General features: G+C 46.7%; 5 protein-coding genes across 5 annotated transcripts; 3 read left to right on the top strand and 2 right to left on the bottom strand.

The window, feature by feature from the left end:
- Positions 1-1,957: 1,957 nt before the first annotated feature.
- Positions 1,958-4,624, bottom strand: M438DRAFT_271609 (P-loop containing nucleoside triphosphate hydrolase protein; the record flags this gene model as incomplete). Its single annotated transcript, XM_029900498.1, has 3 exons — positions 1,958-3,000; positions 3,055-4,165; positions 4,280-4,624. The coding sequence occupies 3 exons, from the start codon at positions 4,622-4,624 to the stop codon at positions 1,958-1,960; spliced, it is 2,499 nt and encodes an 832-aa protein (XP_029761794.1).
- A 1,045-nt stretch (positions 4,625-5,669) lies between these two features.
- On the bottom strand, positions 5,670-6,653 carry M438DRAFT_373969 (uncharacterized protein; the record flags this gene model as incomplete). Its single annotated transcript, XM_029908463.1, has 1 exon — positions 5,670-6,653. One exon carries the CDS (start codon positions 6,651-6,653, stop codon positions 5,670-5,672), a length of 984 nt encoding a protein of 327 aa, XP_029761793.1.
- Positions 6,654-7,195: 542 nt separating this feature from the next.
- Positions 7,196-7,821, top strand: M438DRAFT_344894 (uncharacterized protein). The gene has a single exon (XM_029905326.1). It carries the CDS (start codon positions 7,201-7,203, stop codon positions 7,516-7,518), a length of 318 nt encoding a protein of 105 aa, XP_029761792.1. The 5' UTR covers positions 7,196-7,200; the 3' UTR covers positions 7,519-7,821.
- A 187-nt stretch (positions 7,822-8,008) lies between these two features.
- On the top strand, positions 8,009-10,671 carry M438DRAFT_364666 (glycoside hydrolase). Its single transcript, XM_029907746.1, has 8 exons — positions 8,009-8,384; positions 8,440-8,576; positions 8,864-9,121; positions 9,172-9,497; positions 9,553-9,671; positions 9,729-9,970; positions 10,023-10,097; positions 10,165-10,671. Exons 1-8 carry the CDS (start codon positions 8,308-8,310, stop codon positions 10,182-10,184), a joined length of 1,254 nt encoding a protein of 417 aa, XP_029761791.1. The 5' UTR covers positions 8,009-8,307; the 3' UTR covers positions 10,185-10,671.
- Positions 10,672-11,612: 941 nt separating this feature from the next.
- M438DRAFT_334483 (uncharacterized protein) lies at positions 11,613-12,585 on the top strand (the record flags this gene model as incomplete). The annotated part of the gene is made up of 2 exons (XM_029903715.1): positions 11,613-11,961; positions 12,017-12,585. The coding sequence occupies 2 exons, from the start codon at positions 11,613-11,615 to the stop codon at positions 12,583-12,585; spliced, it is 918 nt and encodes a 305-aa protein (XP_029761790.1).
- Between the last annotated feature and the right edge of the window lie 5,671 nt (positions 12,586-18,256).

Raw genomic sequence — 18,256 nt, 5'->3', positions numbered from 1 at the left:
TCTCCTGCCTCTGCACAGAGGTCTTAATCAGGCTTGAATCTTCATGTCAGTTGAAAGCCATCAGCTCTAGTTCAGGGGTTTACTGGACCCCAATAGAATCTCATCTTGATGGTACTGGGTCTTGGTGTATAGGAGGACCGTGATCCTTTTTATACTAGATTTTGGAAGGCAAAGTTTGGTCAATTGCTACATGGAAATTCAAGAAAAAGGCGTCTCATGCGGTGGACGTTTGTTTAACATGCAAAAGATATTTGGATATACGATACAAGACTGCTTCCTGTAAGAGTAATAGAGGAGGATAACCCTACTATACAGTCCCCCCTCTGAGAGTAAATCAGAATTTGGATTAAGACAACAGATATCATTGAGCGGGTCGGTTCATGACCTTCGTAACAAAATTTGTGTTCCTCATTTCCACGCATTGATACCCAAGTTCGACAACAAGAGCTTTCGAGGCTTGTGCATTACATATATAATTGGCACAGAAGTTGTCTAATTTTGAAACGGCTGCGTGCACAAAGAGCCAGAGTTTGCCGATTTCATCGGAGCTGGTCTATTCCTAGTCGACGATCTCGTGGATGACACTACCCTGTTTATGCTTCGATACGCCTATGTGCGAATCAGGTCAGTGAAACATGTTCTGTGCATTGCTTCTCCTGTATAGAATACATGTAAAATCCCATGACAGAATGACTGGTAAGAGGATTGCAACATCAGAGATGTTTTGTTAGAGTCAGCGACCTGGTAGTTTTGTATGAGCTACTGTTTGCTCCACTTACTCTTGCTATCTGCTACCATAGTCTTGCTCGCTGCATACCGTCCTGTTGCCTGTAATTTAGTCTTCTTCGAGTGTGTTTGTAAGGAGAATTATAGTACGATGGCTCGGTCTTATACCCCCTTCCTACAACAAGTTTGAAATTTTTGGACCATCGCGCAGGAAGCATAGCCACTCCAAAACAATATGTGCACGATCAAAGTATTATCGAAACAATAATATGTTCAATGTATGGCGAGTACGCGTAGTTGAATTGAGCCACAAGTAGTCTTTTGCACGGTCACAACGAGCTATGCAGAAGCAAGGACCAAAACACGATAGATTGGCGAGACAGAGACAGGCGCCCAAAATCCCTGCTTGATGCCCGACTTCAAACCACTTCTCCAACCACCAACACCTCATCTGTGTCAAAGTCACTCTCTCCAAAACTCTCAATTGAAAATCTCAATCTCCAGAGACTGTTCATAGGGAGACAACGCAAAAAATATCCCAGGTCAATGATCCAGACCGTGTACACGCATCATCATCTCCTACTTAGCTCACCTGCTCAGCTCACTCCCCGCAAACCTCCTTCTCCCATCTTTATTTTTCGAAGTTGAAGTTGCCTTTCAGGTGTCTCACAGACCTGTTTTCCTCACCTCAATTAGCAGACGACTCCATTGGCCCCAAGTTCGGGTCTGTACGTTCACTTTCAAAATTGTCGACATGAGTCTGCATATCTAGTTTTGCCGGTGACCTCTTGCAGAAGGTCCGATTGATCCTTGCAATGACACGTTTCCCACTAGTTATTCCGTCGGCCATTTTGTATGACTTTTTAAATCCTTTTCTGCCCTTCTGCATATCTCTCTCACATTTTCTGACTATTTTCCCGGTCTCGATTGAGAGATTTCGAATGAGCAGAGTAGGTGATATCTGCCGGGCTTCACCACAATCTAAATCAAACTGGTTGGGATACTGCATGTAGACAATGATGAGGAAGCTGGATTGGGTCGGAGAATGATTGTATGGAAGAATCCGAGAAAAGCTATCTATGCTATGCTTGATGATTTGGTTCTTTCCATGTCCCAATGATTATCTTTTCTTTCATACCTCTCTCGGCCCAGTGAGTTCAAGCGAAAAGAGCTGATGCAATGTATGGTCTTTTTTCCAAGAGCTCCAGGGGTTCAGTGAGATTATGGAGGCTCAGTTGAAGATGCTGCTACGAGCATGTTCGGTAGCCTTACTAGCGTTGTGCAAGTGCTGGGTGGCGTCCAGGACAGTCTTGATATGCTTGTGTTGCAATAGCTCTGCCTTACGGTTGGCCAACAGTTGAGCTGTCTTGAGCATGTTCTTGATCTGACGACCATTGAGCTTGAGCAACGAGAGCTGGCGAATCTCTTGCTTGGTGATGGCGTGGGGCCGAGTCAGAGCCTCGTGTTTGGCCTTTGTAGCAGCATCGTCCTTGTCTTCTTGAGCTTCTGATACCGACTTGATTGACGAAGCTGGGTTCTTGAGCGGCGAGAGGCGAACTGTCTCCTGGGCGTCATTGTGGCGTCGCAAGAAGTTTTCCCAGATCATGCGACGGCTGTCGGGAGATAGCTCGGGATAGTCGATACTGATGTGGATACGAGACTGGAAGGCTGGGTCGAAGGTCGAAACGCGGTTGGTGGTTAGGAACATGATGCCCTCATGGTATTCAAGCACGCGCAGGAAGATGCTGACAAGCTTGTTGCGTTCCACCTCATGACGGCTGCGCTCCTCAAGGAAGATATCTGCTTCGTCCAGTAGTAAAATGGCGTTCCAGCGAGTGCACATGCCCAAGACGGATAGCAAACGAGCTTCGATATGCTTAGAATCCATGCCTAGGTCTCCGGCGGACATGATGAATAGCGGCACCTTCATTTCCTCGGCCACGCTTTCGGCTGTCAATGTCTTGCCGACACCTGGAGGACCGCAGAGCAACAGAATGATACCACGGCCTTTACCTTCGATGACATCGTCATATGCCATACGAGTTGATTGTTGTGTGCATGTGAAGCCGAGTATGAGTTCCTTGGTATCCTCAGGCAAGACCAAAGACTGGAAGGCAGAACTGTTGAAGGCGACGTCCTGCACTGAATTCACGAAGAAATTGAGCCAGATCTTTTCCTTGAGAGCATATCCACGAATGAGGTGTGTACAGAGTACCTTCTGGTCGTCGGTAAGGGATGGAAGCTTCTTGACGTCCTCTTCGTCGCCAAAGTGTCCTGCGCAATAATTAGCTGTGTACTTGAATCACCAGAACAGATCAATAGACTAACCATCGAGCGGCATACCGCCTCCACAACCGTCATCAAGCGATTCGCCGAAGGTCGGCAGGAACATGGCACGCAAGTGGGGCGGCGCAGACTTGTCGCTGCCCTTGCTATCGAGTGCTGACGTGAAGATGGCCTGGTTAGGGTTGTATCGATTCCAACCGACAGTGTCGACAATGATTCTGCCTTTGACGCTGTGACGCTCCTTCTGGCCGTACATGTCAAGCTTCCATCCAATTCCATCATATGCTCGGTAGTGAGTGCCGACCAGAGACTCAACGTCCGAACCGCGCTTCAGTAGCTTCTCGCGCAGAGCGTCTTCATTGGCATAGAAGTTGATGGGGTAAGCAGCAAGCGAGGCGATAGGGCAGGTGCCTTGGTAGTCCGAAATACTAATCTTGGTTTGTCTCCAGCCGAACTTTGTGCCGTCAAAGTCAATGTAGCGCACCTTGAGCCAGAAGACGGGTTTCTCTTCCGCATCCAGACCGTGCTTGCCTGATAGCATGTTGTAGACGCGGTCTTGACCTTCCTCGCGAGCATAGACGAGGTGACCTGGCTCGAACATGGTCCAGAGAGCTTCGTACGTCAACACGCCCTGAGCCCTCATGTCTCGAGAGGATTCAAGCAAGACTTGAAACTCATTGAAGAGGAGGTCTCGCAGCAGTACTGTGTGCTTCAATCTTAGTTCTGTGTCGCTGGGAGTTAACTCGGGAGTAAGCTCAGAGGCAGACTTGGTGCCATTGGTCTTGTCCTGACTAAGCTTCTGCTCCTCATCGCTCTTGCCGTTGGCTTCCGCGACTTCTGAGGCTTTATCTCCACTGACAGGTGTATCGTGCTCGCCAAGGGACACTCCAGACATTTCAAGGTCCTCGTCTGTGGCCACTTCGGCCGAGGCGTTCCGTTCGTCTTCGAGCTGCTTCTGCAGTGTATCGATGGCCGAGTTGAGTTCGGGAAAGCGGTGGATCAGAGCTTCGAATTTACCGGAGAACTCGAGGCGTTGAAGACCAACAGTGACGTTGGGATAGCCAGCGAGTACGTCCTCAAGCACCTTCTTCAGGAGTGGCGACTGGATGACGACGGAGTGCAGTGCCAGCGTTCTGCGAGGATCGCCATAAACCTAGTTATTGAGATCAGCCTTGGACGTCTAGTAATGAAGGCTCTCCAGCCATTGGATAAGCGCTTTGCGTGACTGTAGCAAGAACAGCAGTGCTGAGTCGAGCGATGGACTTACCTTTGTATATCTGGCAACAAAAGCCCACTTCTGGGTCTCAGCATTCTCAGCAGGCGGCACAAGATCCTCCGGGATGGTCTCCTGCCACTGGAAGCGGCCTCTGCGATCTTCCTTTCCAGCATAGAGATTCTTGAAACCGACAGACATACCCACTAGCTTGGGATCGAGCTTCTCTTCCTTTGGCTTAGCAGGCTTGGAACCATCAAGGCCGTCGATGGCGGGGACAGGGAAGGACAGTTGAGGCTCAGAGTCGGGGTACTGTTCGGAGTCGTAGCCTTCTTCATCTTCCTCGCCTTCTTCATCTTCCTCGCCTTGCAAGCGCCGACTAAGCTGAGCAGACTTCATTCGCTCGCGCTGAATCCGTGCACCCATGATTCTATACATGTAGGCTTTTTGAGCCTCGGCAGACACAGCAGGTCCTCCCTCCATATCTGTCGCTCAAGCGTGGAGGGTTGTTTGAGTTGGTCGAAGTTGTGGGTGAGGGCGGAAATTGATGAAACAGACAGCGGAGCCGGAATCGTATGGAAAGCTGTGTGATGATTCTGAGTGAAAGCGGGCTGTGAAGAAGGTGTTATTGCGAGACAGATCAATCGGCCCCGCAGTTGAGTGGCACAGTCTGGTCAGGCAGTGCAAATTAATGATCGGAATTCCTTGTTTGTCGTTCGAGTTGATAAGAAATTTGCAGGTGAACTTGTTGGTTGCGATGGAAGGCGTATGATCCGAGCCAGTAAAGAGCTCCGTCTAGATGGTTGTTTGAGGCAGCCCGATGAAGGCGGCGCTCGGTGGACGTTGGCTGGTTTGCAGAAAGGTCTTGCCTTGCGACAGCCTGAAATCTGCGCAATAATACGACAGAGATGTCGATTGTGACTGATGATAATCATGCGTCTTCTGATAAGACAGGCCAGAAAAAGATGAGAGTGAATTGCGATGAAGTGAGACGAAGATGCTATCACATGCGGCCAAGCTTGGACATGCGGGTTGATGCAGGCGACAGCCCTCGAGCCCATCTCCATGGACCTCTCATATTCGATTCGGGCGGCTATTCACATTGTTCACCTACCTCATTCGATTCAGAACGTGCAAAACTGATCACCACGTATTCCTGTCATGATGTTTCATACAGTATAGTTTCGACTTCAAAGCTTTCCAATTGCGCAATCTGTATTGCTACACCATTCTCCGCCATGCTCCCATCGTCTTGATGTAACGAGAACCGGGTTTGTACAAGACTTCGCCAATCATTGTTGCAAGATCGACGGCGACATGACACTAGGGTTTGACGTGTCCTGATTGAAGCAGCGGCTATCGACAGGGCTGCATCTCAATCATCTCATGCATGATCCAAAAAGTCGACCAAATCTTCAACACCAACAAACTGGGTCAGGTGCATTCAAACGTCTCCGAACTGGCTCAACTGAATGTCTTCACCCGCCAAACACTCGAGATCGGCAATACTGATTCCATGGGCAAACTTTGGTGGCGTGGGTCGCGCTTGACATCCAAGGCGACTAGAAGGTGCAGGACGCTTTGCAGGAATCATTGGTGGAGGCATCAGCTTCCTGTCCATGTCCTTCTCTGTACCAACCTGCTTCCCAGTAGATTTTGTATACCTTGCCTCGCTCTTGCAAGGGGTTTCAGGCACTCTCGACACGGATGAATTATTCTGTGAAGCTATGTTCTCGACTGCCCAATCCAACTCTTCAAGATCGTCCACCGAGAGGTCAAAGTCGGCGGACGTAAAGGACGATATGCGGTCGAAAGAGCGCGTTGTTGGAGGTGTTGGCTTCTGGTCAACAGAGAGGTCTCGTGCTAACTGCGAGCTGCGTTCGAGAAAATCATCCCAGCTTCCGAAGTCGTCGGTCGTCGAGGGAGATAGAAGCTCCACATTGGCAGGACCCTTAGTAGGAGTCGCCCGTGATGGTGTCTGTGCAGATGGTCCTTTCAAGGTTGTGACTGGTGATTCGCCGGCGAGATCGAGTAGAGTGTCATCGTCTACGCCGTCATGCTCCCAGGGCTCTTGCGATGTTCTCTCTTCTTGAGCCGGCAAAGGGGCGGGACCAGGAGCTTTGGGCTTCAAGAAGGCGCCGAGATGGAATTGACTCCTCGCATAGCCAAACTTGTCGTTGACGCGTTGGGTTCCCAGAAGGCAGGACTTTGTGGGTTTGGTGTCTTGGATTGACTTCTTCTTCTGCACTTCTTTGCGACGCGTTTCCGAGTCCTTGATGCGCTCTGCACGCTGCAACAAGATGGCGCCGCGTTCGAGTTGACGCTTCTCGGTATCGCTGACGAAGGTCGAGCCTCGGGCCTTGAATGCTGCCTTTGCTTGCTTCAGCGTCTGCTTCCCATCATTCACCTCCTTCTTCTTCCGACCCATCACAATTCATGTCGTAGTGTTTGGGCACAATCTCTTGGTCTGCTGATGCTGATGCTGATGCATAATTTGTTGGCAATCGCCTCCCTCTCGGGCCCTCGGTCAAATTGCCCGCGCGCGAAACGCCGCCCAGAGAACGAGCCAATCACGTGCGGCCGACTAGGGTCCTCTTTTCCAGAACCGTCTCGAATTGCTTCCATTCCTCCGTCGCAAGCCACACACCGATGTCGCATATGTATCATCATCTGTACAGTACTAAAGACCAAAACCTATGTGCAGCGAGTCAAGCTAAAACAAAACCTTTGTTATGTATGAGCAAGCGACGTAGAAAGATCGCCCAAACAAACCGTTGTCATCGCGCCTTGTGACCTGTACCGAGGCAGATTTTGACGACATGCTTGGGCAAGCAGTACCCTAACTAGGTATTCGACGTGCTGATGCTTCTACCATAGCCGATGCTGCCCATCACCAGGTCACAGCGAGTACTCGAGTATGGGTTGCTCAGCGGAGATGCTCGTTACATCTTCAACCCTTCACGTCAGTGGCAGCTATGTTCCCTTTGTACAGTTGCATCATTCGTCTGCGACTCTGCCATGCAGTCATCAAGATCTACACTCTACTTGCTCTTTCCATGCTGTTTTCTCCTATTGCCCTAGTAGGACTTGGTATGGCTTGGGGTAACACCGCAGTCTTAGCATCCGGAATACGTGCGTATATTCCACCTGGCATTCACGAGGGAGGGTCCTATGTCGCCGCCGCGCCGGAACACGTTCTCGTCGTCGCGCCGAAGCACCGTCCATATCGCTGCTGCCTTCAACTCATGCTTTACATCTCAGTCAATGCTTGTCATATCACTCGATCAAGTTGATCACACGGCACGTGAATGTCGTTGGAACTGTCAACCGAGGCGGAGCGAGACCTCACGAGAGACTGGCCCGCGTTGGCCCAAACTCTAAGCGCGTTTGAATCGTGGAGAAAGCTGTGGAGAAAAGCTTGGTTCGTGACGTATCTCAAAGGTTATTGCTCATTTTCATGACAGAGCCACCAACATTCGCGACAATCCTTTGCCGTATGGGAGTTGGGCAGCTTGTTGGAGATGCGGTCAGATTGGTGCCGAGAGACCTTGTGACACTACAGCCTTGCTTCCGGCCCGCACCTCTTCTCTTGCCCCATACAAGCCACTTCCGCGTGAGCTCCCGTGAGCTCCCTTGAGTTTGTCCTTTGGCCACTCACAATGCGTGCCTGGTTCTCCACACCGTCATCCCTGCTCAAGCTGTGGACCCTTGGGGTTGTGGAGTAGCCAATCGCTGTCATGCTACAGCTGTTGCATCTTGGTAAACACAGACCGCAGAGGAGAAAAAAAGTTGTAGGAGACGATCCCTCTCTCGTCATCTTGACTGTTGGTCTGAACACCGACTGCTGACTTGCTGCAACAATGGTCTCGTGGTCTTGTGTAGCACTTGTGGAGTCATTGTGGAGGATCTACACCTGAGATGATTTACGTTAGTTGTAACGGGCAATGTGGACTGAAGGTGAGACATACAAAAGGCAGCAGGAGCCCGTTATTTGAACCTCGTATTTCTCCACATCAAGTACATCTCTTTCCTCCTTCAAACCTGGACGAAAATCTCTCAAGACCCTTGTACAATCTATCAATATGCTGAGCAAAGCATTACTATCCTCTGCCCTTGCGGCACTTACTCTGCTACCATCTGCTAGTGTAGCAGCGCCATTGTATGCATACGAAGCTACCTTGCCGTCCATGACTCTTGCTAACAAGCTCTTGCAGAGAACAATTCAAGCGCGACCTTAAATTCAACTTTGGCAATGACAAAGTCCGTGGTGTCAACCTTGGTGGCTGGTTCGTACTGGAGCCCTGGATTACACCCAGCATCTTCGACGCAACACCAGACAATGTAGTAGACGGTACGTTGCACAGACAATACAGATGAAGAAGCTCTCCTGTCAGCACGAGACTCTCCGGAAAGGCCTGTCGCAAGGCACAATGTTTTTGGAACCAGCAGGGTCCTCCGCTGAGAGCGAGTGTCACCCAGGCTCTCACTGGACATGGCTCTGGTTTTGAAAATCATTGTGCCTTTTGATGAGGCTGCACTAGCCCCTGATAGGCGACGGAGAGCCCAGTGACAGGGGCGCTTTGCAGCTTCCCTCATGTTGTTCTCTTGAACTGGACCAACACTGACTGACCTCTACAGAATACACCTATTGCGAGACCCTCGGCTCCGATGAAGCATACTCGAGACTATCAAAGCACTGGGACTCCTGGATCACCGAAGATGACTTGCATCAGATCGCTGCTGCAGGCATGAACCACATCCGTATTCCCGTCGGTTACTGGTCAGTCATCAAAGACGACAACGCACCCTACGTTCAGGGTGCATACGAATTCCTCGGTAGAGCATTGGACTGGGCTAGCGGTGCAGGACTCAAGGTCATGATTGATCTCCACGGTGGTAAGTAACACAGCTCGCCTGATCAAAGCATGCTCTGACAGAAGACATAGCTCCCTACTCGCAAAACGGCTTCGACAACTCTGGTCAAAGAGGAGGCACTGGCTGGGGTCAAGGTGACTCGGTCAGCCGAACAATTTCCGCCCTCAACAAGATCCGCGACGACATGGCTAGCCACCCTGCTGTCTCTGCAATCGAGCTTCTCAACGAACCCATGGGTTCCTCGGTTGGCATGGACACTGTTCGCCAATTCTACATGGACGGCTGGGGCAACCTCAAGAACAGCGACGTCGCCATCACCTTCCACGATGCTTTTGCTGGCGTTACCTCTTGGAACGATTGGGGTAGTGGCATGTGGAACTTGATGCTCGACACTCACGTAAGTCCATGACTGTTTCTTTTGCCAGGACAAAAACTAACACTTCTTCCTCAAGCACTACGAGATCTTCTCCAGCGACCAGTTGACCATGGATTTCGGTTCCCACATTGGTACTGCTTGCGGTTTCGGTGGCTCAATGGCTACCAACAACAAGTGGACCATCTCAGGAGAATGGTAAGTGGAACTGGACCTGCTCTACCTTTGTGAACCTTGCTAACAGTAAAACTCCAGGACAGGAGCTTTGACAGACTGTGCAAAATATTTGAATGGTAGAGGCGTTGGAGCAAGATATGATGGAACCTACAACTACAATGGCCAATCTTCATACTACATTGCTAGTTGCGACGGAAAATACACCGGCTCAGTCAGCGGACTCGACAGCACCTACAGAGACAACATCAGCAAGTTCATTGAAGCTCAACTTGACGCCTACGAGAAGGCTGCTGGTTGGATCTTCTGGACATGGAAGACTGGTATGTTGGAATATCTATTTTCGTCAGCAGAACCAAACTAATGATTATGCAGAGGGCGCACCCGAATGGGACATGCAGGCACTGCTGCAGAACGGAGTCTTCCCCAATCCCGTCACCAACCGAAACCGTAAGTCTATTTTAAATGTACTCCCTCCGAGGCGAAGCAACTTGGCTAACCATGGTTTCTTTGACAGACCCTGGCCAATGCAACTAAACGTCGACCACCATCTCTCCAACTCGGCACGACGCCAATATTCCTTGACTTGATGCAGGAATCTATTCTCCGGCTCGAGTCATGACTATGAGAACCGGTCAACACATAATCACACCTCTGTGTACACAACTAACCAATCGGATGGGAAGTCATTCTCCAATCCTGGCTACCACCACTCGTTACGAATCACGATGAAACGCTACCATTTTTTACGCTCATGTTCGCATCTCCATACCATCGCTAGAAGAACTTTACGACACGTTTACCACGAACCTCACGGAAAGTTGCATCCATGACATTTGCATACCCCACTGGACTTGGGAGGTCACTCGCATCGAACAGCCTGGTTGCTGATTGACGTTCGAGGGCTTTTTGTTGTTCACGAAGGATTGTCGCGAATTTCGATCAGCGAGCGTTTTGAAAGTTTCTTCCACCTTTTTTTCTCTCGGCGTGCAAGCGTTTGGGAGAACAGTTGAAAAGGAAAAGGAAGGATTTTGTACATGTAGTTATATTCTTTGTTTCGAAATATGATCCTCCTATTTGATCATCACATTGGACACCCAATCTCCGCAAGATTTTGTTGATCCTCCATGTATGTTGTATTGATTAATTTCCTTGTGCATGGCGCCTGTCAATGTTCCAGAGTGGTCGGCAAGCGGCAGAGTCAATCGGTTGCAGATTCGATATTCACATCGCTTGCGTGTGACGATTTAGTTTAAATCCTTCACACATTCAGGCTCTTGGGCAGAAAGGCAGACATCATCGCGTGTAGAGTGCTCGAGAGTGAGACAAGTTCAAAGGAAGGCGGCAGCGAGTCGAGAAACTCCACGGCTCGACGGTCGGAAATTGCGCCGAGCCCTGACTTTTCCAAATGGGAGCGACGCCTTCCCTTTTGTTGTCTAGCACTCCTCGACAACCTCATCTCGGGCGCATCTCAACCACGTCCGATTGGAGGTGAACCACGGAATATACGTTGTTCGGGGTTAGAGGAAGACCCTCTATGTGATTGCTATGGTCGCGATGGTACCTGAACAGCTGCCGCAACCGGGCGAAGCTGCGACGGCGGTCGACGTTCGGCTTGATTGTCACGCAGGTAATAAACTCTAGGCTTGCTGCAGGGCGTTTATACCTGTTGCTGCCTTCCTGTAAGTCAGTAGTGCAATATCATCAAAGGTTTAGATCCCGTTGACACTCTCTTTCTCGTTTCTATAACTTCCCTCCGTTGCAACATCACTCCTTCCCACGTTCGTTTCATCCATTAAAAGGTAAATCACCGCCTATCAGTCACTCGTTTCACCAACAACCAGTCCACTCTTTTACAAATCGCCCTCGTCGCTCCTTGTGCCTCTTCGTGTTTTATATCTCTACGGGCATTCACACGACTACATCATATACCATTCCCAAGAGAAAGAACAAGAATATACGATAATGTCTTTCCGCGCTCTCTTCACCGCCGGCCTCGCTGCCTTTGCTCCTCTTGTCTCGGCCTACACTACCCCCAAGGGTGATCCTACTGGCAACGCCATCTACGAGCCCGGTCTTAACAGCATCGTCCCCGTCGGCAAGCCTTTCACAATTACATGGGAGCCCGACACCAAGGGCAAGGTCTCTCTCGTCCTTCTCCACGGTCCCTCTACCAATGTCAAGCCCATCGCAACCATTGTCGAGAGCATCGACAACACTGGCAGCTACGACTGGACTCCCGACACTGGTCTTGCTCCCAACAAGACCTACTACGGCATTGAATTGATCGTCGAGGGCACTGGCCAATACCAATGTACGCAGACCAGTCGCGATGGCCATGCGATCAACCACTAACACACTTCACCCAGACTCGACCCAATTCGGTATCTCCAACGACAACTACAAGGAAGAGCTCGCCAGCACCGGCGCATCCACCGCATCTGCCACCACAACCGTCAGCGTGAACATCAAGTCCCCCGTCTCCGCCGCCGCAGCATCCGCCTCCGACGCCGTCTCCTCGGCCGCATCCTCTGCCTCGTCCGTCATCGCCAGCGCCTCATCCTCCGCCGCCTCCGTGCACTCATCCGCCTCCTCCGCCATCGCCATGAGCGCTTCCGCCGCCATGACATCTGCCTCCGTGAGCCACAACTCCACCGTCCACACATCAATGTTCCATCCTGCTAATGGAACCGTTTCTGTAAAGTCCTCCGCCTCTGGTGTTGCCGCTAGTGTTTCCTCCAGCATGCACAGCGGTGCCTCATCTGCTTCTTCGTCTATGAGCACGGCGAGCAGATCGGCCAGTAGATCTGCTGCTTCTGCTAGTGGATCTGCTTCCGCCAGTGTCAGCGCTGCTGCTCAGACTGGCGCTGCTGTCAAGGTCGGCGCTGGTTTCGGCGGCCTTGCTTTCGCTGCTGGTGTTGTTGCTCTTGTTTTGTAAGAGGTTCGCACTGGAATTCATGACGGTGGCTTCTTGTCCATAATCCTCAGGCATAATGTATTGAGCGTCTGGATTAATGCGTGGGATATGCATTGTTTTTGTTCTTCTTCTCTCTCTTTCTTTGGATATGGTGAATGGAAAGGGCTTGATAAAGTATGTGACCTTTGACTCTCAAGCAGCGGCGTATGCGCATCGTTCCAGCCATCAAAATGCATAATGATTTTGAGTAAGAGGACATGGTCCACAGAGAGCGGCTATCCGACGGCCTCTCCTTGGACCCGGCTCTACTTTCGAAAATCATCGTGCATTCTGACAGCGCGTATTAGTGACAAACTTTAGCAACACAGGGAGGTTCTTCTTCCACAACACCGCCTTCCACATCTCATCACACGTATCCTCTACCCCGTCCTTCTTCACTTTCCCCCTCTCGATTTTCCACCGACTCAAACGCGTATGAGGGGTTCCCAAAAAGCCATGACGCGAAACTTGTCAAATACCGTTTTCAACAACAAAAACCCTGTGGCTTGCAGCACAGTGCAACAACCAACGGCTTCCCTCTTCGATATGGTGTGGGGAAGTACACGTATCAGGTCACAAGGCTCGAGATTACACCTCATCTGTTATCTTGGCAAAGCTCGGCTGTCATATGCGCGCCAAGCCTTCACTCATCTAGTGGCTGCGAAAGCTCATCTGACTTTTAGGAAAGTTGACCTGATTTTTAAGTCTTTTTTTTTTTACTAACCCTTCTAAAGCTTTATTTACATATTTAAAATAGAGCATATACTTGTTTAATTTTTTTTACAACTAGATGTATCATTAGAACACCTAAATATTTTATAACATGTTTAGAACACGTTTTAAACATGTTTGAAACGTCTTTTTAATGTCTTTTCTGACTCTTTTAAATGTCTTTAAAACATGTTTCAAACGTCTTTCAAATACGTTTATAACATGTTTTAAAGACGCTTAAAAGACGTTTAATAGATATTTCCTAATAGATCTTAAGGCCCTTTAAAGTAAGATAGTAAGAACATGTTTAAAAGACGTTCTAAACATGTTTAAAACATCTTTAGGAGTCTCTAAGATAAACTATTATAAAGAAATTTCTAACATATTTAAAACGTGTTTAAAAGACATTTAAAAGACATTTGAAAGACGTTTGAAACACGTTAGAAACATGTTAGAAGCGTCTTTCAAATTTATTTTTCTTAGAAGTACTTAGAAAACACTTTAAATACTATTTACTGTTACAATATGGCAGTTAGGGTAACAGATGTAGCAAGAGGAAGTTAGGTAATGCGGAGAAGCCGCAACATAAAGACTTCCGTACTGTAACAGTAGTTAACTAACTTAATCATAACACACGTATTAGTTCCACCCCTTAATACCTATTTCCTCTAGAGCTCTAGCTTCCAACTACTAGGCGAAACTTTTTAACTAGTTATAAGCCCGGGTTCGCAAGAGCTCGGAGGAATATAAGCGGTATAAAACTTACACTAGGATCGCGCCCGACCCGAAACAGCAGCCGTAAGTTACCCTCGCGTAAGAGGACCTACAGTTAGCCTGCTCTAGTATCTTTAGTAGAAGACTACTAAATCTAATAGTACTTAGACACTGCTATAAGTCGATAGATAGACTTACCCCCGAACCCGACGATCGAACACGAAATAGACGACGCCGAAACATAGAGAGGTAGGCTAGTAGCTACCCTCACTAGAGAAAACTAGGAACTATGGTTCTAAAACATAAAGAGATAGCTATACAGTAAGGACTGCTAGAAAGCAATTAAGACACCTAAAAGCAAGCATAAAGCGGCTTTCACTAAAATCGACAATACAGCTTTGTACTAGATTAATAAATGCATCTTAGAAGACGACCAGATGCGTTATGTTAACATAGCCAATTTAAAGACACTTTAGGACTAGTTGCAAGCTAGATACAAGAAGACTCTACCTATTTAGAGGAGACTGCTTTTAGAATCGTTCCACTCCTTCTAGAAGGACCAAAACTAGACGATTTAAGATGCGTAGCTATATCTTTAACAGCTAGGACGAAAGATTGCAAGCTTAGACCTAACTAATGCGAATCTAGGCAAGCCTAAAGCTAGGATTTAAAAGCTACTTATAAGTCTTCTAGAGGAGTACGACATAACTATAAACGCCATTAACGTGCAAAGTCATCTAGACCTAGAAGATATCCTTACACTTTTAGAGAACTTTAAAGCAAAATTGAACTCGAAGACGACCTTACATGCTTATCTTACAAGGAATAGACAGGGTCCTATTAAATGTCATCTTTGTAAAAGGGATCACTTTGTTAAGGACTGTCTATCTCTTCTAGCTGCCTAACGAGCAGCAAGAGAGGATCGAAGACAAAAGCGGTCCTCCTAGTTATCCCGCTAAGAACCTATGATTGCTATAAAAGACCTAGAAGCTATAGTTGCTAGGGTCTTTATACAAATTATGGAGGACAAGGCTAAGGTCTAAACTAAAGTTGCAAGAAAAGAGAGAGCCTACAAAGCAGAGGAAACCTCTACTATTAGCTCTGCAACTTCGAAGTCACCTATTGCTATCTCATTTAATGATTAAGTATCTTATAAAGTTGCCTACCTTTTAAAGGATGTTACGAGTAAGAACCCCTCCTAATGGTATATAGACAGTTATGCTAGTTCACATATGACTAACAAAAGCAACTATTTTAGAGGACCATTAATTTAAATTAGGAGGAGGTACATCTAGGTTAGAGGTAGGATCCTACACTTAGATTCTATAGGAACAGCTATACTAGCTAACCACATGGGAAGGGAATTAGAGTTGCAACAGACCCTCTTTATACTAGGACTTAGTGTAAACCTATTGTTAGTAAGAAACCTCTGTCTCTAGGAGAGACTAAATGGAAAGTTTAACTCTAACTCTATAACAATGGTAGATGCTAGTAGAAACGCAGTAGTGCATAGCAAAATACAGCATAGAGTGTATGTTGTTACCGACGTCTATCTAGGAAGACTATCTAGACAACTTTACACTATAATGCTAGCTACGGCTAATACTACTATACATGCATTTAACGCCATCGTTTCTCCTTAGGAGGAGGAATTAAGCTTAAAAGCATAGGAGGAGTATCAACTCTAGCATAGAAGAATTGCACACCTAGGACCTAAGAAGATTAGGAACTTGCATAAAGTTACTACTCTAGAGAAGCTAGTCTAGGTGGCACCTAACCATTAGTGCATCGTCTGTTTAGTTGCAAACATAAGAAACAAGAGAGGTGCAATAAGTAAGAGAAAGGAGGGAATCCTTGAACTTATCTACGTTAACACCTATAGTTAGATGCCGGAATCTCGTAAAGGATACATCTACTTCATTTCGATTATTAACAACTTCTTAAGAAAGACATGGATCTTTCCTATAAGGGTAAAGTCAGATGCAGCTCCTATTCTAAACTAATAGAAAAAGGAAGTTGAAACTGCAACAGATCTAAAGATCCTAGCAGTAAGGTCTAACAATGCACTAGAACTAGAGAACCTCTTTAGATCCTAGAGACAAGAATTAGGTATGCAACATGAATTAACTGTCCACTACATGTTAAGTCAAAATGGACTAGTTGAAAGATCACACTAGACAATTCAGAATGGCACTAGAGCTATGCTAAAAGATGCAAATCTGCTAGTAGAGCTATAGGTCGAAGCTACATAAGCAGACGTCTACATTAGGAACAGAGTTTCGAATGGTCTAATCATTAATGGAGTACAAGTTAGCCTAGAAGAAGCGTTTACTAGGATTAAACCATCTATTAACCATTTAAGAGTTTAGGGATGTTAAGCAGTTTCATACATGAATCTAGACTCCCTACCCTAGGGTACTAGGAGAGATAAGTTCATAGATAGAGGCAGACACTATGTGTTTCTTAGATACGTTAAAGGAACTATAAAGCAGTAGCTTTTTTAGGCTCTAGACATAAGAAAAGTGATTAAATCACATAGAGTAGACTTCTTTAAGAATGAGCAAGGAGGAGACCTACAACTAGGGATTCCTAGACGAGCTGCACTAAACACAGCTCCCCTAAGAAATCTAAGAGGTCGGCCACCCTTGCAACAGACTCCTATAATAGATGCAACAACTGTTCTACTAGTTGCAACTGCTACATTAAAGAAAACTGAACCACAAGTCGAGATCCTAGCATTCCTAGAGCATAAACGACATCTCTATTAGGACTCTATATAAGGATCTAGACAGCTATAACCAGAAAATGGCGCTAACTTACAGGAGGAGCGCGACTTAGAGCTGTTAGAAGAGAGTAATGTTAAGTCTTAGGAGGAGCTACGACCATCTCTACTAGTAATGGCTATAACAATAGTACTAGCAGCTGCAACTGTAGGAAGAAAGATCCTTTCTTACCTTAAAATTCCCCGAGTATTAAAGAGGATAAGAGAAGAGTATAGCATACTAGAAGGGCAACCTAATTTTAAGTTGCATAAGGCAATGCTAGTAATTAACCTTCCAAGTCTAGGAATTGACTTAGAGGACAATGATTAACTTAACATCCTGTATCATGCCTTTATGGCAGCATTCTTAGCGAAGGAAGAAGTGCCGATCCTAAAGTCATATTAAGCTACAATTAATGATCCTACATAGGGATCATTATAGCAAGAAGCATTTAAGCTTAAAACAGATGCCCTATAGGCAAACGGGACTTTTGAAATCACTAAGCCACCTATAGGGGCAAATATCATCACAAGCAGATAGGTACTTGCTACAAAACATAATCTAGATAGCTCGTTATAAAAGCTAAAGGTACGCCTTATTATAAGAGGGTTTACCTAGAAATTTGGAGTGGACTTCGACTATACCTTTACGCCTACTCTCCGCTATAATACACTACGGGTGTTCTTTGCAATTGTTGTAATAGAGGATCTTAAGTGCCATGCTGTCGATGTTAATAATGCCTTTACCGAGTTAACATTAAAGGAGGAGATTTATATAGTAGCACTACCTAGAATGAACATCCTACTAGGTTGTGTACTAAAAGTACTAAGATCGCTCTATAGCCTAAAACAAGCTGCAAGAGATTAGAATTAGAGCTATATAGAATCGTTGCAGAAGATAGGTTTTATCCAAATAGACGCCGACCTATGCCTTTTAAGACATCTAGAGAAAGAAATCCTTATACTAGTCTACGTTAATGACATACTAATTAGATCAAAACAGATGGACAACATTAACTAGTTTAAGAAACACTTTAGAGAGATCTACAAGATCAAAGACCTAGGAGAAGTAAGCAAGATCCTAGGAGTTTAAGTCATTCGTAATAGAAAGAACAAAACGATCACCCTAGATTAGTCTCACTACACTAAGGATCTTCTATTAAGGCATAGAATGGACAAGGAGAAGGCTAATCTAATTAGTATTCTACTAAATGGATATGATCTATTAAAACTAGCTAGTCTACAAGACAAAAGAGTAGACTAGAAGGAGTATTAAAAGATCATTAGCGGCCTTATCTATCTAGCTATTCTAACGAGACCTAACATTGCATTTGCAATTAGAAGGCTAAGCTAATATCTGTCGGATCCATTAGAAGGGCACTTTAAACTTTTAAAATCCCTTATAAGGTACCTACGTTCAACAACAGACCTTAGCCTAGAATTCAATATAGAAGGTATGCAACAACT

Source organism: Aureobasidium pullulans (genome assembly GCF_000721785.1).
Source record: "Aureobasidium pullulans EXF-150 unplaced genomic scaffold scaffold_7, whole genome shotgun sequence".
NCBI lineage: Eukaryota > Fungi > Ascomycota > Dothideomycetes > Dothideales > Saccotheciaceae > Aureobasidium > Aureobasidium pullulans.
The sequence above is the reverse complement of the archived record's forward strand: the minus strand, read 5'-3'. Positions and strand labels throughout refer to the sequence as shown.